Source organism: Cetorhinus maximus, chromosome 9 (assembly GCF_964194155.1).
Source record: "Cetorhinus maximus chromosome 9, sCetMax3.hap1.1, whole genome shotgun sequence".
NCBI lineage: Eukaryota > Metazoa > Chordata > Chondrichthyes > Lamniformes > Cetorhinidae > Cetorhinus > Cetorhinus maximus.
The window spans coordinates 27,343,605-27,368,106 of record NC_135887.1 but is presented as its reverse complement, the minus strand read 5'-3'; the positions used below and the strand labels follow the sequence as shown (position 1 = coordinate 27,368,106).

At 43.2% G+C, this 24,502-nt stretch overlaps 1 protein-coding gene across 13 annotated transcripts in view; it reads left to right on the top strand.

Moving 5' to 3' along the window:
- ncor1 (nuclear receptor corepressor 1) overlaps positions 1 to 24,502 on the top strand; it is a 399,352-nt gene that overhangs the window by 28,302 nt on the left and 346,548 nt on the right. For all 13 annotated transcript variants that reach the window (XM_078548371.1, XM_078548367.1, XM_078548369.1 and 10 more), the window contains exon 2: positions 7,165 to 7,344. In XM_078548371.1, the coding sequence (XP_078404497.1) occupies positions 7,219 to 7,344 (126 nt within the window). In that variant the 5' untranslated portion in view covers positions 7,165 to 7,218. The remainder of the gene's footprint in view (positions 1 to 7,164; positions 7,345 to 24,502) is intronic.

Genomic DNA, 24,502 nt, shown 5'->3' with positions numbered 1-24,502 from the left:
AGAGGATTGATGGAGGTAACGTAGTTGATGTACATGGGCTTCCAAAAGGTATAAAGTGCCACGTAACATTATTTGTCAGCAAAGTTAAAGCCTGTGGAATCAAAGGGACAGTGGCAGCATGGAATACTGAAGTTGACCGAATGACTGGAACAGAGTGGTGAGCGTTATTTTTCAGAATGGGGGAAAGTGAGAAACAAGGTTCCCCAGGACCACTGCTTTTCTTGATCTATATTAATGACTTAAACTTGGGTGTGTGGGGCACAATTTCAAAATTTGTTGTTTACACAAAACTTGTAAGTATTGTGAAAAAAATAGTGATCAACCTCAAGAGGGCGTACGTAGACAGACTGGTGGAATAGATGGACACGTAGCAGATGAACTTTAATACAGAGAAGTGTGAAGTTATACATTTTGGGAGGAAGAGCGAGGAGATGCAATATGAAATGAAACAATTCCAAAGAGGCTGCAGGAGCAGAGAGACCTGGGGTATACAAATTGTTGAAGGTGGCAGTGTAGGTTGAGAAAGCGGTTAAAAAGGCACACAGTATCCTAGGCTTTATAGATAGAGGCATGGAGTACAAAAGCCAAAGAAATTTTGGTAAACCTTTATGAAGCACTGGTTCTCGATACTGCAGAAAAGATTTACAAGAATGGTTCCAGGGATGAGGGATGTAATTTATGAGGATAGATTAGAGAAGTAGGGATTGTTCTCCATGGAGAAGAATAAGTTGAGAGGAGATTTCATAGAGGTTTTCAAAATCACGATGTATCTGGACAGAGTAGTTAGGGAGAAACTGTTCCTAGTGGCGGAAGAATCGTGAACCAAAGTGCATTGATTTAAGGTGAATGGCAAAAGAGCCATAGGCAACATGAGGAAAACCATTTTATGCAGCGAGTGGTTAGGATCTGGAATGTACTGCCTGAGAGTGTGCTGGAGGCAAATACAATTGTGGCTTTCAAAAGAAGATTGGATAATTATCTGCTAAGAAAAAATTGCAGGCCTAGGGGAAAAAGGCAGGACAGTGGGACTTGGCTGCGTTGCTCTTGTTGAGAGCCAGCATGGCCACAATGGACTGAATGGCCTCCTTCTGTGCTGTAACTATTCTATGATCTTATAAGTTCAAGGTTGATAGTCACTAGGATAAAGTACATCACCTGTTACCATTGGCCTGCTTGACCCCTGATGTTCAAACCAAAGCAAATCAATCCCTGCCGTAGTCCTGAACTCCTTTCTCCCTTACTCTCCTCTCTTTGGAAGCTGACAACATCTCACTTCTCATAAAACCCATCCTTAATTTTTTTTTATCCTTACAAACTACTGCCTCATTTCCAGTCTCCTTTTTCTATTCATGTCCTTAAATATGTTGTGCTGCCAAATCTATTTTTATCTCTCCTGCAGCTCCTCATTTAAAGATTTTAGTCAAATTTAGCCACATTCACATCACTAAAACAGCCATAACAGCATTCTCCTTGTGCAACCTCACTGCAGCCCTTGACGCAGTTGACTATATACATATCTTTCTTCAATGCCTCTCTTGTCCAGTTTGCTGGGACTAAGCTCCCTTGCTTCTACAGTAACCTATCTAATTGTAGCCAGAGCACCTCCAGCAATGGCTTCTCTTCCCATCTTGCACCATTGTTTCTGGCACCCCAAAAGATCTATCTGGACACCTCTGTTCTTCATAAGAACATAAGAAATAGGAACAGGAGTAACCATTTGACCCCTCAAGCCTGCTCCGCCATTCAATAAGATCATGGCTGATCTTGTGCTTTGATTTCCACATTCCCATCTAACCCCAATAACCTTAGATTCTTGTTAGGCAAGGGAATCAATCTACCTCTGTCTTAAAAACTTTCAATGACCCCGCCTCCACCACCTTCTGAGTTATAGAGTTCCAAAGTTGCAGAACCCTCTGAGAGAAAAATATTCTCCTCATCTCTGCCTGAAAAGGGCAACCCCTAATTTTAAAACAGTGCCCCCTAGTTCTGGACTCTTCCACAAGAGGAAGCATCCTTTCAATGTCTACCTTGTCAAGGCCGTTCACGATCATGTACAATTCAGTCAAATCACCCCTCACTCTTTTAAACTCCAGTGGAAACGAGCCTAGCATATCCAACCTTTCTTCATAAGACAACCCACTCATTCCAGGTATCAATCTATTAAACCTCCTTTGAACTGCCTCCGATGCATTCACATCCTTTCTTAAATAAGGAGACTAAAACTGCACACAGTATTTGAGGTGTGGTTTCACCAATGCCCTGTATAACTGAAGCATAACATCCTTACTTTTATGTTCAATCCCTCTCGTAATAAAGGATAGCATTCCGTTAACCTTCTTAATTACTTGCTGTACCTGCATACTAACTTTTTGTGACTCATGTACTGGAACACCTAGATCCCCCTGCACCTCCGAATTATGCAACTGTTGTCCATTTAAGTAATACTCTGCTTTTTTGTTCTTCCTACCAAAGCGAAGAACTTCACATTTTCCCACATTAAACTCCATTTGCCAGATTTTTGCCCACTCACTCAACCTATCTATATCCATCTGCAATCTCCTCATGCCCTCTTCACAACATACTTTCCTAGCTATTTTTGTGTCACTCGCCTCATCTAAGTCATTGATGTAAATCATAAAAATTTGTTGCCCCAGTACTGACCCCTCCACTCGTCGCATCCTGCCAATCAGAAAAAGACCCATTTATGTATACTCTCTGCTTTCTGCCAGCCAGCCAAACTTCTATCCATCCTAGTATTTTACCCCTTACACCACGTGCTTTTATTTTTCGTAATAATCTTTGATATGGCACCTTATCAAATGCCTTCTGGAAATCCAAATACAGTACGTCTACAAGCTCCCTTTTATCCACTGCGCATGTTACTCCTTCAAAAAATTCCAATAAATTGGTTAAACATGATTTTCCTTGCATAAAACCATGCTGCCTCTTCCCAATTGCCTTGAGCGCTTCTAAGTGCCCAGCTATAACCTCCTTAATGATCGATTCTAATAATTCCCCACGGCAGACGTCAAGTTAACTGGCCTATAGTTTATACGTCTCATCCAGTCCTGAATAGAGGGGTTATATTTCCTACTTTCCAATCTGATGGAACCTTTCCAGAATCTAGCGAATTTAACGCCAGCGTATCGGCTATCTCATTTGCCACCTCTTTTAAGTTCCTAGGAATGTAGTCCATCGGGACCCGGAGACTTGCCAGTCTGCAGCTCCAACAGTTTGCTCAGTACCATTTCCCTAGTGATTTCAATTTCACCAAGTTCCTTTCTCCCGTTCACCACCTGATTTGCAACCATTACTGGAATGTTTTTTGTATCCTCTACAGTGAACACAGAAGCAAAATATTTGTTCATTTCTTCCGCCATTTCCTTATTATCTAGTATTAACTCCCTATTGTCACTCTCTAGAGGACCAATACTCATTTTACTTACTCTTTTTCTTTTTAAGTACCTGTGGAAACTCTGCTATCCGCTTTTACATTTCTAGCTAGCTTCCTCTCATACTCTAATTTCTTTCTCCTGATTAACCTTTTAGCCATTCTCTCCTGCTCTTTTAATTCTGTCTGATCATCTGTCCTGGCACTCATCTTTGTGGAGTTGTATGCTTTTTCCTTAAGTTTGATGTTTTCCTTAACATCTTTAGTTAACCACGGATGTTGAGTCCTCCCCTTAGAATTTTTCTTTATAATAAGAATGTACTTATTCTGAATACTCTGAAATATCCCCTTAAATGTCTGCCACTGCTTGTCCATCGATCTATCCTCTAGCATAGTTTCCCAGTTCACTTCAGCTAGCTCAGCTTTCATGCCCACATAGTTGCCCTTATTTAAGTTTAAGGATACTAGTCTTAGACCCACTTTCTCCCTTTCAAAGTGGATGTAAAATTCAATCACATTGTGGTTGCTGCTACCTAGGGGTGCCTTTACTCAGGTCATTAATTAATCCTGTCACATTACACAATACCAAGTCTAATATAACTTGCTCTCTGGTTGGTTCCAGAAAATGCTGCTGTTAGAAACTATCTCGAAAGCATTCTAAGAACTCGTCATCCAGGCTGCTACTGATCTAATCTGATTTTTCCAGTTTATGCGTAGATTAAAATCATCCATGATTATTGCTGTCACTTTATCACAAGCACACAATATTTTATCTTGAATACTTTGTCCTACACTGTGGCTACTGTTAGGGGGCCTGTAGACCACTCCCACTAATGATTTTTTTCCCCCTACTATTCCTCATCTCCACCCAAACCGATTCTACACCATGATCTCCTGCACCAAGGTCATCTCTAACTATTGCACCAATGCCCTTTGATTAACAGTGCTACCCCTCCACCTTTACCTACCTTCCTATTCTTCTTGAATGTCATGTACCACTCAATATTAAGGATCCAATCTTTGTCGCCCTGCAGCCACGTCTCCGTAATTGCTATCAGATCATATTTATTTACTTCAATGTGGGCCATCAGTTCATTTACTTTGTTATGAATGCTATTTGCATTCAGATAGAGAGCCTTCAGTTTTATCTTTTTGTTACCTTTGTAACATCTAGTCTTGACTGTTGATGTATTCTTAGGTTTTTTTCTCTCTGTCCCTTTCAGCCACTCTCTGACCTTCGTTATGCAAAGTCATTTACAGAGGTGGGGGAAGCTTCTATATATAAGCAAATACTACCAGTTCTATCTCACCACCGCATTTCTCTTTATTTCCTTCCTTTCTTTTCCTTCCTCCCGCCCATCTCCAGCCCTGCATCCTACCCTAAACTCTTTATTCCTTTTGACTCAAATCCTTTGTGCACCCCCCCCTATTTGCTCCACTATTGGCAGATGTGTTGCCAGTCACCCACCAAAGCTCTGGCCTTTTTCCCTCAACACCTCCACCTCTCTCTTCTCCTTCAAGGCCCACTTTATAAACCACCTCTGACCAAGTTTTTTTTAACCTTCTTAATATCTCCTCTTTTGACTCAGTGACCACGTTGATTATTGCTTTACGTAGCACTTTGGGATGTTTTCTTTGCTAAGGAAGTTATATAAATTCTAGTTGTTACATCTAGCTGTGTGTGCTGCTTTTTCCGTCTCGGGTCTGGGTGGGAGTACCACACTCTACTATGTTAGAATTGCTTCTTTATCAATCTATCCTCTAGCGTGAGCATGCTGTGTGCACCGCTTTATCTGCCCAGTTGATGAGTATTGGTTTTATACTGCAAGGCCTGTTTTTTTAAACTAGTGTGTAATGTGCTGAAATTTTTAACAGATTGTGAAGTCTGCCTTCTGTTCATTTAGAAACTTGTGTAAGGAAGAGGGTTGCTGTTTCACTCAATGAATAATCAAATTCCATTTCTGTTTTGAGTTTCTGGGATTTTTACCAATATTTTTGAAATTTTACACCAAAATTATTTGTTCGTCCATAAAAATTTAGCTTTAGTTGTGGATTCCAAACAAAACTAAATGCAAATTATAAAAATTGTACGTAAAAAAAATTGGTGTTCTTTTCCAAATTATAAGAAACCAAATTCATCCAGTTTTGAACTCTTCCACTGGATGGTCAAAGGGTGTTTCAGATGATTTATTGTGAATGAAATGGCTGATGAGGCAGAGTTGGGGACATCCACAGTGAATTAAGAGGGGCACCCAAAATGACTCGTGGAAGGGCTCTGGTGAATAGCACTAGCAGCTGAGTCATGGGAATTGGTTGTCTCCCTGCTGAGCAGGGCTATTGTGTGGTACATAACTGCATTCCAGCATCAGGGAAAATCCAATTATTATCCAGTGAGGGAACATCACGGCAAGAGGAAGTTCATTGTATACTTTACATGGCCGATTGTGGGGAGCAGAGAAGCAGAGGGCAATAGAATCTCCCATCAACTCTCCCTGCTGGTCAGTTGTGAAAATTTCCATGATAACTTGTTGTGTATTTGGGACAGGAATGTGCTATTTGCATGCTTATTTAAAGGAGTGTTCAATTTTTGCCCCTGTTGTTTAAAAGAGCTCTATGCCTCATTTGCTTTCAAAATGTCATTCGTGATAGTATCTTATTACCATGTAGCTTTAGAAATTTAGGTTTAGTAGTTGCATCAGTTTATTTTTAGCATTGCTGATTGTGACTTTCTTTTCTGATGTGTCAACAAAGAGTCATGAATGCAGTCGGGTCACAATTGCGTCTACTTCACCACATGGTTCCTGGGACGCTGTGTCAGATTGTAAGAGCAAATAGATTGTGTAATTGCAGAGCTTCACATTTAATACACATTTGTTAAAAGATTTTTTTCCTCAAAATGTTAATGAATCTAACACTAATCGATTCTGGTCCTTGAAAAACTGGTCAGAAACCGGCTTGTTTTTCAAATTGTTAACTCTTTAAAACCTGTTGAAATAATTCTAATTGTTATACACCCAGTTACATTCACTATTTAAATGCACTATGCTGTGTGTGTTACACAGTCATGATTACTGCTTCACTGAAATGGGAGGTGGGGAAGTTGAAACTACAAACACAATCTGTGTAAATTATGAGAGGAGCATGGTCTCTGTGTTGGGGTAGCAATTTCTACAGTGAACTGGCTTGCTTATCAAATTCAAACAATTGCATAAATATTACCACCTGAATATGAAGAGCGAGATCCAGATAGACTTGTGAAGGACGGCCACTGGGGGAACACTCCTCCACTTCTCTTGCTTTACAATTTATTGTAACTGGTAGATTCTACCTGCTTACATGGGTATCTGTTTATGAAAATGAGAGAGAATGGTTTATGGAAAATGCCTGTTTGAGGGGACCAGGAGAATTTATATGAGGCATTGTCTTTTATACAGGCTCAGTGACTGCATACCAAATGCCAACAGAGCTTCAGGTTATTTTATGAATTGCTAACAAAATATTGCTAGTGGGAGCATCAAATCCATTGCGGAAAATATCTGTAGCTGGTTGTTTAACATGCAGCACTGAAATCGAGTGTCGAATCATTAACTGTGCATGCTACATGTGAGAAATGTATTTGCTGGTAATCAGAGCAAGAAATGTATTATAGGTGAAATTTGGTTCCTTCTGATGATAAAAAAATTTTTGGCAAAACAAGAGTTAAATGGTATTGTAGGTATTGACGGGAGCAGTGTCGTCATATATTTGATTATTTTTCTTGCATTTTTTCTCAGGTGGTTTCCTAGAAACATGATCATATGGTGGCTTGATTCCTAGGCAGCATTTGAATGACTGACTGTCCGAAAATGTCAAGTTCAGGTTACCCCCCAGGCCAAGGCCCATTTGGTGCAGAACCAAACAGATACCCAGGTCATGCCATTCAATATACCTTCCCCAACAGCAGACACCAGCAGGTAGGCTCACAAACATTCTGTCGATCTTGTGTGTGATGTACTGTAGTCTTGCCTGTATCAGCTTGTGTCTAAATGTTTAGCTAATTCTGTATTGAACAGTGATGAAATACTGTGTAGCATGTTCCCTGACTCTGCATTACTTTGGTGGTACAGGTAAGTGATGCACTAACACTAAGAATGCTGTTTGGTAGAAAGGCATAGCGTGAATGATGTGACAGTCAGAAATAAGAAAATTTAGAAAATCTAGTGATGTTTTAGAAACTAAAAACTAGAGTTTGGAATGACATGTGTCCCTACATACTGTGTTGGTTGTTGAGTGTTGCATCACCCAGTCACTGAGCTCTTGGTACTCATTTAACTGCCTTGGTGATGAATTTTCCAAAGTTTATTCCTAAATTAGCATGCGGTTTTTCCCCTAACTTGCACCTTTCAGAATAATGTGACTGCAGAAAGAGGGGACAGGAATGACACTTGTGTCTTAATTATTTCATGCTGAGGCTGGACACATGCGCGCACACAGTGTATAGCATGTTGCTTCTAATATATAGCATGTTTGTAGTACTGTTTTGTAGCTTCACCAGGTTCATACCTCATTTTTAGATATGCTTGGTGCTGCTCTTGCAATCTGTCCTTCATCCTTTATTAAAACCAGGGTTGGTCCCCAAGGCTGGACAGAGTAGATAGGGAGAAGCTCTTCCTGGTCGCAAAAGGATCAAGAATGAGAGGGCACAGATTTAAAGTGATTTGCAAAAGAAGCAAATATGACCCCAAAAAAATCTATTTCGCACAACGAGCGGTTCGGGCCTGGAATGCACTGCCTGGAAATGTGGTGGAGGCAGGTTCAATCAAGGCATTCAAGAGGGTATTAGATGATTTTTTGAATAGAAACAGTGTGCAGGAGTACGGGGAAAGGGCAGGGCAATGGCACTAGGTCATAATGCTCATTTGGAGAGCCGGTGCAGACACGATGGGAAGAGAATTCCAAAGTGTCTCAATCCTCTGCGAGAAAAACATTTCCCTCATCCCTGTATTAAATGGGCAACCCCTTATTTTTAACAGTATCCCCTGGTTCTAGGTTCTCCCACAAGAGGAAACATCCTTTCTATATCCACCCTGTCAAGTCCACTCAGGATCTTATATGTTTTAATCAAGTCGCCTCTTATTCTTCTAAACTTCAGCGGATGCAAGCATAGCCTGCCCAGCCTTTCCTCAATCCGTCCATTCCAGGTATTAATCTAATAAAGCTTCTCTGAACTGCTTCCAATGCAGTTACGCCTTTCCTTAAATAAGGAGACCAATACTGTACACAGTACTCCAAATGTGGTCTCACCAATGCCCTGTATAACTGAAGCATAACCTCCCTACTTTTGCATTCAATTCCCCATGCAATAAATGAGACCTTTCTATTAGCTTTGCTAATTATTGTAGCACCTACATACTAACTATTTGTGATTCATGCACTAGGACACCGAGATCCCTCTGTATCTCACAGCTCTCTCCATTTACATAATATGCTTGTTTATTCGTTCTGCCAAAAGGGACAATTCACATTTTCCTAAATTATACTCCATTTGCCAGATCTTTGCCCATTCACCTAACCTATCTATATCCTTTTGTAGCCTCCTTATGTTTTTAATTAATTCATGAGATGTGGACGTCACTGGCTAGGCCAGCATTTATTTCCCATCCCTAATTGCCCTTGAGAAGGCGGTGGTGAGCTGCCTTCTTGAACTGCTGCAGTCCCTGTGGTTTAGGTACACCCATAGTACTGTTAGGAAGGAAGTTCCAGGATTTTGACCCAGTGACAGCGAAGGAACGGCGATATATTTCCAAGTCAGGATGGTGAGTGGCTTGGAGCTCAGCCTCCAGGTGGTGGTGTTCCCATGTGACTGCTGCCCCTTGTCCTTCTAGATGATAGCGGTCATGGGTTTGGAAGGTGCTGTCCAAGGAGGCGAGATGAGTTCCTGCAGTGCATCTTGTAGATGGTGTACACTGCTGCCATTGTGTGTCAGTGGTGGAGGTAGTGAATGTTTGTAGACGGGTGCCAATCAAGTAGACTGCTTTGTCCTGGACGGTGTCAAGCTTCTTGAGTGTTGTTGGAGCTGCACTCATCTAGGCAAGTGGAGAGCATTCCATCACACTCCTGACTTGTGCCTTGTAGATGGTGGATGACTTTGGGGAGTCAGGAGGTGAGTTATTCACCGCAGGATTCCTAATCCCTGGCCTGCTCTTGTAGCCGCAATATTTATATGGCTAGTCCAGTTCAGTTCCTGGTCAGTGGTTGTTGATATTTATATCCTCTTCATAACTTACTTTCCTACATATCTTTGTGTAATCAGCAAATTTAGCAACCACATCTTCAGTCCCTTCATCCAAATCATTTATATAAATTGTAAAGAGTTGAGGCCTTAGCACTGATCCCCGTATGTGCCACTCGCCATATTCTGCCAACTGGAAAATGACCCATTTATGCCTACTCTCTTTCTTGTTAGCTAACCAATCTTCTATCCTTGCCAATATGTTAGCATATTTTCAGCAATATTCTTTGATGTGGCACCTTATCAAATGCCAGATGGAAATCTAAGTACAGTACATCCACCAGTTCCTCTTTATTCATGGCACATGTGACTCCTTCAAAGAAGTCCAATAAATTGGTTAAACATGATTTCCCTTTCACAAGACCATGTCCTTTGAAGAAGTCCAAAAATTGGTTAAACATGATTTCCCTTTCACAAGACCATGTTGACTCTGCCAGTTTGCCTTGAATTTTCCTAAGTACCCTGCTATAATGCTTTTAATGATAGCTTCTAACATTTTCCCTTTGACAGATTTTAAACTAACTGGCCTATAGTTTCCTGCTGTCTGTCCCTCTTCCTTTTGGAATAAAGGAGTTACATGAGTTATTTTCCAATCTAATGGAGTTTTCCTCGAATCGAGTGAATTTTATAAGAATTAAATCCAATCCATCAACTATCTCACTAGCCATTCCTTTTAATACCCTAGGATGAAATCCTTCAGGACCGGGGACTTGTCAACCCGCAGCTCCAACAATTTTCTAAGTACCACTTCTCTGTTGCTTGTAATTTTAAGTATTGCTGAAAGAGTTTTTTTTTTGCCGAAGCTTCAAAAAAAGTATTTTTTTCAGCAATACTGAAGTTCTGTAGTACCAAACGACTGATTGTAATTTTCTTGAGTACCTCCTTCCTTTCTATTTCCTGATTTACAGTTATTTCTGGGATGTTACTCAAATCCTCTTTAGCGAAGACCAATGCAAAATACCGGTTCAATTCATCTGCCATCTCCTTATTTTGGGTTATTAACTCCCCAGACTCAATTTCTATAGGACTAACGCCCACTTTGTTAACTCCTTTCTTTTCTAAATAGCGATAGAAACTCTTATTATCTGTCTTTATATTTCTAGCTAGCTTTCCCTTGTACTCTAATTTTTACCTCTATTAATCTTCAAATCACTCCTTGCTGTTTTTTTTAATATTTTGTCCCTGTCGCACACCTTTGCGCAATTATAGCTTTTTTTAGGAAAGTTTGAAACTATCTTTAACTTTTTTAGTTAACCACAGATAGCGGGTTAACTTGGATTTTTTTTCTCATTGGAATGTGTCTATTCTGCATGTTCTGAAGTATCCCCTTAAATGTCTGCCACTTCATCTCTGTTGGCCTAGCCCTTAACCTAAATTGCTTGTTCACTTTAGCTATCTCTGCATTCATTTTTTTTTCTTTATTCTTTCATGGGATATGGGTGTCACTGGCAAGGTCAGCATTTGTTGCCTATCCCTAAATGCCCATGAAACTGAGTGGCTTGCGAGGCCATTTCTGAGGGCATTTAAGAATCAACCAAATTGCTGTGGGCCTGGAGTCACAAGTAGGCCAGTCCAGGAAGGATGGCAGATTTCCTTCCCAAAATGACATCTAGTGAACCAGCTGGGTTTTTATGACAATCGATGATAGTTTCATGGTTACTTTTACTGAAATTAGCTTTATATTTCAGATTTTTTTTATTAACTGAATTCAGATTCCACCAGCTGCCATGTTGGGATTTGAACCCATGTCCCTAGAGTTTAGCCTGAGTCTCTGGATTACTGGTACAGCAACATTACCACTACGCCACCATTTCCCCACTGTGTCTTCATAATTACCCTTACTTAAGTTTAAGATACTAGTCTTAGACCCAGTCTTCTCTCCCTCAAACTGAATGTAAAATTCAATCATATTATGATCATTGCTACCTGGGGGTGCCTTCACTATGAGGGCATTAATTAATCCTATCTTGAGTATTGCTAAAAAAAGAGACAAGTCTAAGCTTTTCATCTTGCACTCATCAGGACACTTGCAAGAATACCAATATAAGGGAGAAAACGTCAATTTATACTGTATGTGAAGAGAGTGCTGATTGGTTGGAAGTGGCATTGCCATGGAAAATGCACCAGTGATGGCGACTGACAGTTAACTGCCAAGCATTGTTTGAAATTTAAACCAGGAAGCTTGACCCTGATTGGTCAAGGCATTGCCCTGAGGAATGAGTCAGTGAATGACTGCCCGTTATTTTGTTTAATTGAAATAGGCATAATATATGTACATGTTCTTTCTGTCTGCAAAGAACAGGGCCCTGTGTATTAATATATGTAGCTTTCAGTACAACCTCGTAAATAAGGCCCGAGCCATTTGCTCGCCATGTAAGCTTGATGCTGAAATAGGGTGCATCAAAGGCATCCTGCAGGATAATGGCTACCCTTATCGGATCATTTCGCGCTGTATATCACGCAAACTCATGAACGGGCCTAAGGCTGTCACTTTCAGTCCTGAAAAGTGCCCAGTCTATCTCAGGTTACCCTGGAAGGGTACGGGATCTCAAACATTTGAGCAACAGGTGAAGCTAGTAGTTTCACGCTGCTACTATGCAGTAACAACACGAGTAGTATTCGCCACTAATAGGATGTTGCCGCCAAGCCAAAAAGACATTCTGCCTATCACACAAATGAGTAATGTGGTATATGAATTTCAGTGCCAGTGTGATGCAAGGTATGTAGGCCGTAAGTCCCAAGACTGGTGGATTATATCAAACAGCATGTCCCAGCTGCTATTCGCAATAGGCAGGGTACAGACTGTACCCAACCAGCACGTGCTTGCAAAATTTAAAACACAATGTGCAACGTTAGATGTGATTCTGTGATTGGACAACATTTGCTAAATAATCCTCAATATACTAAGAATTACGCAGACAACCAATTTAAGATTGTCAGTCGTGCTCACAGTGTGGCTCATTCACGAGTACTGGAAGATACATATATTAATTCACAGGGCCCTGTTCTTTGCAGACAGAAAGAACATGTACACACATTGCGTCTGTTTCAGCTAAACAAAATAAGTGGCAGCCATTTGCTGACTCATTCCTCAGGGCATTGCCTTGACCAATCTTTTTCTCTGATTTTAAACAGCGAAGCTCCCGGCTCCCTCCTCTCTGATTTTGAACAGCGAAACTCCCGACTCCCTCCTCTCTGATTTTGAACAGCGAAACTCCCGACTCCCTCCTCTCTGATTTTAAACAGCGAAGCTCCCGACTTCCTCCTCTCTGATTTTAAACAGCGAAGCACCCGGCTCCCGCCTCTCTGATTTTAAACAGCGAAGCTCCCGGCTCCCACCTCTCTGATTTTAAACAGCGAAACTCCCGCCTCCCGCCTCTCTGATTTTAAACAGCGAAGCACCCGGCTCCCGCCTCTCTGATTTTAAACAGCGAAACTCCCGCCTCCCTCCTCTCTGATTTTAAACAGCGAAGCTCCCGACTCCCTCCTCTCTGATTTTAAACAGCAAAGCACCCGGCTCCCGCCTCTCTGATTTTAAACAGCGAAACTCCCGCCTCCCGCCTCTCTGATTTTAAACAGCGAAGCTCCCGACTCCCTCCTCTCTGATTTTAAACAGCGAAGCTCCCGACTCCCTCCTCTCTGATTTTAAACAGCGAAGCTCCCGACTCCCTCCTCTCTGATTTTAAATAGCGATGCTCCCGACTCCCTCCTCTCTGATTTTAAACAGCGAAGCTCCCGACTCCCTCCTCTCTGATTTTAAATAGCGAAGCTCCCGACTCCCTCCTCTCTGATTTTAAACAGCGAAGCTCCCGACTCCCTCCTCTCTGATTTTGAACAGCGATGCTCCCGACTCCCTCCTCTCTGATTTTGAACAGCGAAGCTCCCGACTCCCTCCTCTCTGATTTTAAACAGCGAAGCTCCCGACTTCCTCCTCTCTGATTTTAAACAGCGAAGCACCCGGCTCCCGCCTCTCTGATTTTAAACAGCGAAGCTCCCGGCTCCCACCTCTCTGATTTTAAACAGCGAAACTCCCGCCTCCCGCCTCTCTGATTTTAAACAGCGAAGCACCCGGCTCCCGCCTCTCTGATTTTAAACAGCGAAACTCCCGCCTCCCTCCTCTCTGATTTTAAACAGCGAAGCTCCCGACTCCCTCCTCTCTGATTTTAAACAGCAAAGCACCCGGCTCCCGCCTCTCTGATTTTAAACAGCGAAGCTCCCGACTCCCTCCTCTCTGATTTTAAACAGCGAAGCTCCCGACTCCCTCCTCTCTGATTTTAAATAGCGATGCTCCCGACTCCCTCCTCTCTGATTTTAAACAGCGAAGCTCCCGACTCCCTCCTCTCTGATTTTAAATAGCGAAGCTCCCGACTCCCTCCTCTCTGATTTTAAACAGCGAAGCTCCCGACTCCCTCCTCTCTGATTTTGAACAGCGATGCTCCCGACTCCCTCCTCTCTGATTTTGAACAGCGAAGCTCCCGACTCCCTCCTCTCTGATTTTAAACAGCGAAGCTCCTGACTCCCTCCTCTCTGATTTTAAATAGTGAAGCTCCTGGCTCCCTCCTCACTGATTTTAAACAGCGAAGCTCCCGACTCCCTCCTCTCTGATTTTAAACAGCGAAGCTCCCGGCTCCCTCCTCTCTGATTTTAAACAGCGATGCTCCGGACTCCCTCCTCTCTGATTTTAAACAGCGAAGCTCCCGGCTCCCTCCTCTCTGATTTTAAACAGCGAAGCTCCCGACTCCCTCCTCTCTGATTTTAAACAGCGAAGCTCCCGGCTCCCTCCTCTCTGATTTTGAACAGCGAAGCTCCCGACTTCCTCCTCTCTGATTTTAAACAGCGAAGCTCCCTCCTCTCTAATTTTAAACAGCGAAGCTCCTGACTCCCTCCACTCTGATTTTAAATAGTGAAGCTCCCGGCTCCCTCCTCACTGATTTTAAACAGCGAAGCTCCCGACTCCCTCCTCTCTGATTTTAAACAGCGAAGCTCCCGGCTCCCTCCTCTCTGATTTTAAACAGCGATGCTCCCGACTCCCTCCTCTCTGATTTTAAACAGCGAAGCTCCCGGCTCCCTCCTCTCTGATTTTAAACAGCGAAGCTCCCGACTCCCTCCCTGCTGGTTTTAAACAGTGAAGATCCCAGTACCCTCCTCCCTGATTTTTAAAAAAATTTCGTTCGTAGGATGGGAGCCTCGCTGGAGAGGCCAGCATTTATTGTCCAATTCCAAATGCCCATGAAGCTGTCTATGAGAAGGTGTTGGTGAGCTTCCTTCTTAAACCGCTGTTATCTTTGTGGTGTAGGTACACCCACGATGCTGCTAGGGTGGGAGTTCCTGGATTTTGACCCAGCGACAGTGAAGGAATGGTGATATATTTCCAAGCCTGGATGGTGTGTGGCTTGGAATGAAGCTTCCAGGTGACACTGTTCCCATTTGTCTGCTGCTCTTGTCCATCTAGACAGTAGTGGTCGTGGGTTTGGAACGTGCTGTCGAAGGAGCTTTGGTGAATTCATGCAGTGTATCTTGTAGATGGTACAGATTGCTGCCAGTGAATTAAAAAAAAACATTTTTTATTCATTTACGGGATGTGGGCTTCGCTGCCTGGGCTAGCATTTATTGCCCATCCCTAGTTGCCCTTGAGAAGGTGGTGGTGAGCTGCCTCCTTGAACAGCTGTAATCCATGAGGTGTAGGTGCACCCACAGTGCTGTTAGGAAGGAAGTTCCAGCATATTGACCAGTGAATGTTTGTGGACGGGGTTCCAATTAGACGGGCTACATTATCCTGTCTGGTGTGAAGCTTCTTGAGTGTTGTGGGAGCTGCACTCATCCAAACAAGTGGGGAGTATTCCATCACACTCCTGACTTGTGCCCTGTAGCTGGTGGACAGGCTCTGAGGAGTCAGGAGGTGAGTTACTCAGTACAGGATTCCTAGCCTCTGACCTGCTCTTGCAGCCACATATTTATATGGCTAGTCCAGTTCAGTTCCTGGTCAATGGTGACCCCCAGGATGTTGATAGTGTGGGATTCAATGATGGTAATGCCATTGGACATCATGGGGCAATGGTTAGATTCTCTCTTGTTGGCGATGGTCATTGCTCGGTACTTGTGTGGTGCGAATGTTACTTGCCACTTGTCAGCCCAAGCCTGGATGTTGTCCATGTCTTGCTGCATATGGGACTGCTTCCGTATCTGAGGAGTCGCGAATGGTGCCGAACATTGTGCAATCATCAGCGAACATCCCCACTTCTGACCTAATGATGGAAGGAAGGTCATTGATGAAGCAGCTGAATATGGTTTGGGCCAAGGACACTACCCTGAGGAACTCCTGCAGTGATGTCCTGGAGCTGAGATGACTGACCTCCAACAACCACAACCATCTTCCTTTGTGCTAGGTGTGACTCCAACCAGCGGAGAGTATTCCCCCTGATTCCCATTCACTCCAGTTTTGCTGGGGCTCCTTGATGCCACACTCGGTCAAGCGTGGCCTTGATGTCAAGGGCAGTCAACTTCACCTCACCTCTGGAGTTCAGCTCTTTTATCCATGTTTGAACCAAGGCCGTAATCAGGTCAAGAGCTGAGTGATCCTGGCGGAACCCAAACTGGGCGTCAGTGAGCAGGTTATTGTTGAACAACTGCTGCTTGATAGCGCTGTTGATGACCTCTTTCACCATTTACTGATGATTGACAGTAGGCTGATGGGACGGTAATTGGCTGGGCTTGATTTGTGTACAGGACATACTTGGGTTATTTTCCTCATAACCAGGTAGACGCCTGTGTTGTAGGTGTACTGGAACAACTTGGCTAGGGGCGCAGCAAGTTCTGAAGCACCAGCCTTCAGTACTATTGCCAGAATATCGTCAGGACCCATCGTATTTGCAGTATCCAGTGCCTTCAGCCATTTCTTGATATCACATGGAGTGAATCAAGTTGGCTGAAGACTGGCATCTGTGATGCTGGGAACCTCTGTCAGAGGCCAAGATGGATCATCCACTTGGCACTTCTGGCTGAAGGTTGTAGCAAATGCTTTAGCCTTATCTTTTGCACTAATGTGCTGGGCTCCTCCATCATTGAGGATGGGAATATTTGTCCACCACCATTCACAGCTGAATGTGGCAAGTCTGCAAAGCTTAAATCTGATCCATTGGTTGTGGGATTGCTTAGCTCTGTCTATCACTTGCTGCTAAGGCTGTTTGGCATGCGAGTAGTCCTGAGTTGTTGCTTCACCAAGCTGACACCTCATTTTAGCTACACTGGGTGCTGCTCTTGGCATATGCTCCTGCACTCTTCATCTCCTCATTGAACCAGGGTTGATCCCCTGGCTTGATGATAATTGTAGATTTGGGGGATATGCCAGGCCATGAGGTTACAGATTGTGGTTGAGTATAATTCTGCTGCTGCTGATGGCCCACAGCGCCTCTTGGATGCCAATTTTTGAGTTGCTAGATCTATTTGAAATCTATCCCATTTAGCACAGCAGTAGTGCCAACACGATGGAGGGTCTCCTCAATGTGAAGGCGGGACTTCACAGACCCAGTCTAGCAGCTATAACCTTTAGGACTCAGCAGTATGGTCAATTGTGGCGCTACCGAGCCATTCTTGGTGATGGACATTAAAGTCCCCCACCCAGAGTACATTCTCTGACCTTGTCACCCTCAGTGCTTCTTCCAAGTGGTGTTCAACATGCAGGAGTACAGAAGTGAAGTTAGGAAACACATCTACATGCAAAGGTTGGTAGAAGTTTGAGACTCTCTTCCGCAAATAGCAGTTGATGCGAGATCAATTGTTAATTTTATATCTGAGATTGATAATACCTTGGTTAACAATAAAACTAAGAGATATAGGCAAAGGTGGGGACATGGGGCTAGGTCACAAATTTGTCATGAATTCACTGAATGGCAGAACAAGCTCAAGAGGCTAAATGGACTAATCCTACGAGAGTTTGGTCCAACTAGGAGTAATCGTAATTGTCTACATTTTCAATTTAGATACAATGGAGTGCCAGTGCTGCCAACATTCGTGCTGTGTTTGGAGCAACAGAGATCCTTGCTGTTTCTATGGATAACATTTTGCATGTCGTCTGAAAGTGGAATCTCTACAGTGAAGGATCTCTGCTCAAACACCAATTGTCCACAATTTGCAACATGAGAGAGTGAGGAGTTTTTGGATCTTACTCCTCAGAATACAGTCATCCAAAAGGCAGTAGGAGATAATTCAAGACAAAGAGATAATGTAGAAAGAGGGAAATGGATGACCATCCATAGTGGAAGCAGAGGCAGACAGGATTCACAAAAAAAATTGCAAACCCCTAATTTACAAAAAATGTCCAATAGGTATTCGTGTTGGACGGGTATGAGGTAGCAAGTGACAGCAACTAAGAGAAGGATAGTGTTGAATAATGATGCGGAACTGCAGAGCAAGGAACTACCCAGTCAGGGATATAGAATTGCCTTGCAGTCACAATCAAGAGTCATCAAGGCCTCACTCTAATTTTTAGGATAGCTCCCCCACTCCTAAACTCCCCACCCAGCAAAAGTCACTACACTTCTCTTTATCTATCCCATCTGTACCCCTTAATATCTTGAAATTTTCATCAAATCACCCCTTTAACCGTCTAAATTTCAGGGCATAAAACCCTAATTTATGTAGCTCTCTTCATAATTTAACCTTACAATCCACATATTATTCTGGTAAATCTACGCTGCACTCCTTTAAAGGTAAATGTATCCTTCCTGAGGTGTGGTGTCTAGGATTGTTAATAGTCCTCTGGGTATGATCTAATCAGGGCTTTCTGCAGCTGTAGAACAACTTCTAATTCATTGTAGTTTAACTCTCTAGCTATAAAGGCCAGCATTCTGTATCTGGCAGTGGCATTTCATTGATTTGTGTACATGGACCTCATGTTTGGTTGGATCACCACCTCTCAATTATCAAGTTCCATTTCCCCTCGCCCCACAGTGTTAATTGTAGAACAAAAGGTGAGCCCCCTCAGAAGGCTAACAATCCTATTGAGGCTAAACTTTCCACTGGGTTATTGCACTTGCCATATGCTAGTATCACCTTGTTTTTTAAGGGATCAGTCCATTAACACCTCCGAATTACTGTTTTGGGGGAGAATTAAAAACTTCCGACCTTACTGTTGCTTCCTCAATTTGTACAGATGGCCCCGAGCTCTACTAGACCCCATTACCTCAAGCACATTATCCACTTGCATTATGTCCATGACCTTAATAATCTATGAGGCTTTCTGCCTTTATGCACTATCCTGATTTATATATATCACCATTCCTTCATTCACTGGATCAAAATCCTGGAACACCCTCTTCAACAACACTGGATGTACAAATGGATTGCAGCGATTCAAGAAGGTGCTCACCACCACCTTCTCAGCGAAACCCATGAACCAATGAAAAAAAAGAATTGAATCAGATCCACTCTAATTCTCCAGTGAGTAGAAACCAGAGGGATCAAATGTATCTTTGTAGTTAAGTGATCTCAGTCCAGGAATCATCATTGTTGCCTTTCTCTGCACTTTCTGCAGGATCATAATGCCCTTTCTGAGACAAGGGTTAGAGAGGGAATGGGTGACCACCAGTCAGAAGAAGGGAGGCAGGTATTCAGGAAAGCCCCAGAGTGCATCTCACTCAGGAACCGTTTTTCTGTGTTGGAAAACAGTGAGGGTGACGGTTCCTCTGGAGAGTGCAGCCAGAGCCAAGTTCACGGCACTGTGGGTGGCTCAGCTGCACAAGCGGGGAGGAGTAAGAGTGCAAGAGCAATAGTGGTAGGAGACTCAATAGTGAGGGGCGCAGTCAGGCGCTTCTGTGGAAGTAGACGTGACTCCAGGATGGTGTGTTGCCTCCCTGGTACCTGGGTCAAGGATGTCGCAGAACGGCTGCAAGACATTCTGAAGGGGGAGGGCAAACAGTCAGAGGTTGTGATTCACATTGGTACCAACGACATAGGTAGAAAGAGGGATGAGGTCTTGCAACAAGAATCTAGGGAGCTATGTAGCAGATTAAAAAGCAGGACTTCAAAGGTTGTAATCTCTGGATTACTCCCTGTGCCACATGCTGGTGAGTATAGGAATAGGAGGATAGAGAGGATGAATGCATGGCTGAAGAGATGGTGCAGGAAGGAGGGCCTTAGTTTACTGGATCACTGGGACTGTTTCTGGTAAAGGTGGGGCCTGTACAAGTTGGAGGGTTGCACCTGAACCGGAACGGGACCAACATCCTTGCGAGGAGGTTTGCTAGTGCTGTTGGGGGTTGGTGGGGGGGGTTTAAAACTAATTTGGCAGGGGGATGGGATACAGAGAGGAGGTACAATAGGGGCTGATGCACAGCCAAATATAGAGGAGAAGCTAAGTCAGTCTGTAAGACAGAGCAAATATAGACCTGTTAAGGCCGAAGGGAATAATGCAAGGCTGGATTGCATCTATTTCAACGCAAGGAGTTTTACAAGTAAGGCAGATGAATTGAGGGCGTTGATTAACACATGGGAATTTGATGTTGTTGCTATCACAGAGATATGGTTGAGGGAAGGACAGGGCTGGCAGCTCAATATTCCAGGGTATAGAATCTTCAGACATGAGAGGGGTGGGTGTAAAAGAAGAGGTTGCATTGCACTATTGATCCAGGAGTAAGGAGGGATGATATCTTAGGAGGTTCCTCAAATGAGGCCATATGGGTAGAACTTAAAAACAAAAAAGGGGTCAATCACTTTGGAGGTCTATATTACACTCTCAGCAAACAGTCAGGGGAAGATAGAGGATCTGATATGTAGGCAAATCTCAGAGATGTGTAAAAATAATAGGGCATTAATTGTAGATGATTTCAACTTCCCCAAAATTAACTGGGATAGTCTTAGAGTGAAAGGCTTAGAGGGGGCGGAATTCTTAAAGTGCATCCAGGAGAGCTTTTTGAGCCAGCACATAGAAAGTCCTACAAGAGGAGGGGCGGTACTGGACCTAATCTTAGAGAATGAAGCCGGGTAAGTGGTAGAAGTGTCAGTGGGTGAGCATTTCATGGATAGTGACCATGACTCTAAGATTTAAGGTAGTTATGGAAAAGGACAAAGCTGGACCAGAAATAAAGGTCCTGAATTGGGGGAAGGCCGATTTCAATATGATAAGGCAGGATCTGGCCAAGGTGGACTCGGAGCAGCTACTTGTAGGAAAGTCTACATCAAACCAGTGGGAGTCATTCAAAAAGGAAATAGTGAGAGTTCAGGACCAATGTGTTCCCGTAAAGGTGAAGGGATTGGATAAGGGAAAGAAAGGAAGCTTATGGCAGATACAGAGGGCTAAAAACAACGGAAGCCCGAGAGGATTATAGAAGATGTAGGGGTGTACTTAAAAAAAGTAATTAGGGGAGCAAAGAAGGGGCATGAAAAAACACTGGTGGGCAAGATAAAGAAAAATTCCAAGGCATTTTTATAAATATATTAAGAGAAGAGGATAACCAGGGAAAGAGTAGGGACCAAAGTGGCAACCTGTATGTCGAGCTGGAGGACGTAGGCGAGGTTTTGAATGATTACTTTTCATCTGTGTTCACTATAGAGAAGGATGATGTAGGTGTAGAAATCAGGGAGGGGCACCGTGATATACTTGAACAAATTAGCATTGAAAGGGAGGAGGTGTTAGCAGTTTTAGCGGGCTTAAAAGTGGATAAATCCCCAGGCCCAGATGTGATGTATCCCAGGCTGCTATGTGAGGCAAGGGAGGAGATTGCAGGGGCTCTGACACTAATTTTCAAATCCACTCTGGCCACAGGAGAGGTGCCAGAGGACTGGAGGACAGTGAATGTGTTACCATTATTCAGGAAGGGTAGTAGGGATAAACCAGGTAATTACAGGCCTGTGAGTCTAACATCAGTGGTAGGGAAACTGTTGGAAAAAATTGTGAGGAACAGGATTAATCTCCACTATGAGAGGCAGGGATTAATCAGGGATAGTCAGCATGGCTTTATCAGGGGGAGATCATGTCCAACAAATTTGATTGAATTTCATGTCTAAATCATTAATGTACACGACAAATAGCAAGGGTCCCATCGCTGATCCCTGTGGTACACCACTTGTCACAGGCTTCCAATCGCAAAAACAACCTTCGACCATCACCCTCTGCCTCATGCCACCAAGCCAATTTTGGATCCAGTTTGCCAAATTAGTTGTGCAGATGAGGGTAGTGTAGTTGATGTAGTCTACATGGACTTCAGTAAGGTTTTTGACAAGGTCCCACATAGGAGAATGGTCAAGAAGGTAAGAGCCCATGGGATCCAGGGCAATTTGGAAAATTGGTCCAAAATTGGCTTAGTGGCAGGAGGCAGAGGGTGATGGTTGAAGGTTGTTTTTGCAATTGGAAGCCTGTGATGAGTGGTGTACCGCAGGGATCGGTGCTGGGACCCTTGCTGTTTGTAGTGTACATTAATGATTTTGATGTGAATATAGGAGGTATGATCAGTAAGTTCACAGATATCACGAAAATTGGTGGTGTCATAAATAGTGAGGAGGAAAGCCTTAGATTACAATACAATATAGATGGACTGATAAGATGGGCAGAGCAGTGGCAAATGGAATTTAATCCTGAGAAGTGTGAGGTGGTGCATTTTGGGAGGACTAACACGGCAAGAGAATACACGATGAATGGTAGGACCCTAGGAAGTACAGAGGATCAGAGGGACCTTGGTGTACATGTCCATAGACCCCTGAATGCAGCAGCACAGGTAGATAAGGTGGTTAAGAAGGCATATGGGATACTTGCCTTTATTAGCCGAGGCACAGAATATAAGAGCAGGGGGGTTATGTTGGAGCTGTATAAAACGCTAGTTAGGCCACAGCTGGAGTAATGTGTGTAGTTCTGGTCACCACACTATAGGAAGGATGTGACTGCACTGGAGAAGGTGCAGAGGAGATTCACCAGATTGTTGCCTGGGCTGGAGCGTTTCAGCTATGAAGAGAGACTGGATAGGTGAGGGTTGTTTTCCTTCAAGCAGGGAAGGCTGAGGGGGGACCTGATAGAAGTACACAAAATTATGAGAGGCATAGATAGTGTAGATAGGAAGAAACTTTACCCCTTAGCGGAGGTGTCAATAACCAGGAAGCATAGATTTAAGGTAAGGGATAGGAGGTTCAGAGGGGATTTGAGGAAAAAAATTTTCACTAAGAGGATGGTTGGAATCTGGAACACACTGCTTGAGGGGGTGGTAGAGGCAGAAACCCTCACAACGTTTAAGAAGTATTTAGATGAACACTTGAAACACAATAGCATACAGGGTTACGGGCCAAATGCTGGAAAATGGAATTAGAATAGATTGGTGCTTAATGGCTGACATGTACACAATGGGCCGAAGAGCCTGTTTCTGTGCTGTATAACTTGTATGACTCTATGACAATGCTGCACATGAGGTCTTATGAAAGCCATTCATAATGTTAGTATTGTGGTCTAAGTATTGTAACCAACCACCTGGACAATGCAGTCCAGGGACCTATTTGTTGTGGCTGCTGCCTCCTGATACCACTTCCGCCTTGAGGTTCCTTGTTTTCATCTCAGTAACTTGTGAGCAATATTTATCTGGTAATATTCTTTGCTATTTTGTGTTGTACTGTGCATTTGTCTGTATTGAAAGATATTGCAAGTCTTGGGCCCATTTCGCAATACTCATTGCTGAGGTGGTGCACTGATGTCAACATCTCTAATCTAAGAGATGCCAGTCTTCTAGTACATACTTAAATAATCCTAATTTCTAATAGTGTTTCTTTCCAAGAGCTCAATTTGAATAGGTGTTTTTGGGCGTGGTTTGCTTTATGGTAAAATGTTTCTATCATGGTTGTGAGCAAGTAAGGGAATGGAAGTTTTCTCTTGTATCTCCTCTTTAGGTCCTTTTTGTTCATAGAATGAAAATGATGGGGTGCTTCATCGAGAGCTTATGGCTAAGCATTTTCACATTCTAACTATCCTCTGACTAAGTTCCTTTTCTAACCTCCCATTATTTATGGCCTATTGAAAGGGACAATAAATGTTGCATCTCTGTGACCTAGATATGTTGTAACTAAATATGCTGTAGTTTAATGGGTCACAGATTGCTTTGAATAATTTGGCACTTGAGTTGTGACTCAAGAAATAGGGAAATATTCATGGAAAAGGTTAAAAATCAGGAGGCAGTGCAGATAAGGTATTGTAATCTGAACTTTGTGCCCTAGACAATGACCCTTCAATCAGCGTGTATATAGCAAACAAAATTAGGTAAATTCAGACATCAGCAAGTGGTAGAGGCAGAAACCCGCATAACATTTAAGAAGTATTTGGATGTGTACTTGCGATGCCATGGTATACAAGGCTATGGGCCTAGTACTGGAAAATGGGATTAGAATAGTTAGGTACTTGTTTGACCGGCACAGACTTGATGGGCCGAAGGGCCTCTTTCAGTGCTGTTGACCTCTATGACCTGATGACTCTATGCAGTGTGGCTCAAACACAACCGTCAACATTCTGTGTTTGGCGCATATAATGCTGTCCTAAGGTCACCTCCATATAGCTGGAGGAGGGGAGCAGCATGAACCAAAAGTACACTGGAACCTTCCCTTTGCTTATAATCTTGCTGCAAGCCTGAGTGCCCAGCGACCTAGCTTTCTCTCCATGTTTCTTTTTATATGTTAACAGGTGGTCTCTTCAAACATTGAACATTGCTGAAAAAAGTGACATGCTGTTGAACTTTTCATCTTGGACTCATCAGGATAGTTTGTAAGAATTGTAAAGGGAACAACAATTTATACTGCATGAGAAGAGAGTGCTGATTGTTTGGCAAGCAGACTCTGATTGATTGGTAGAGGTGTAGGCATGGAGAAAGCACTAG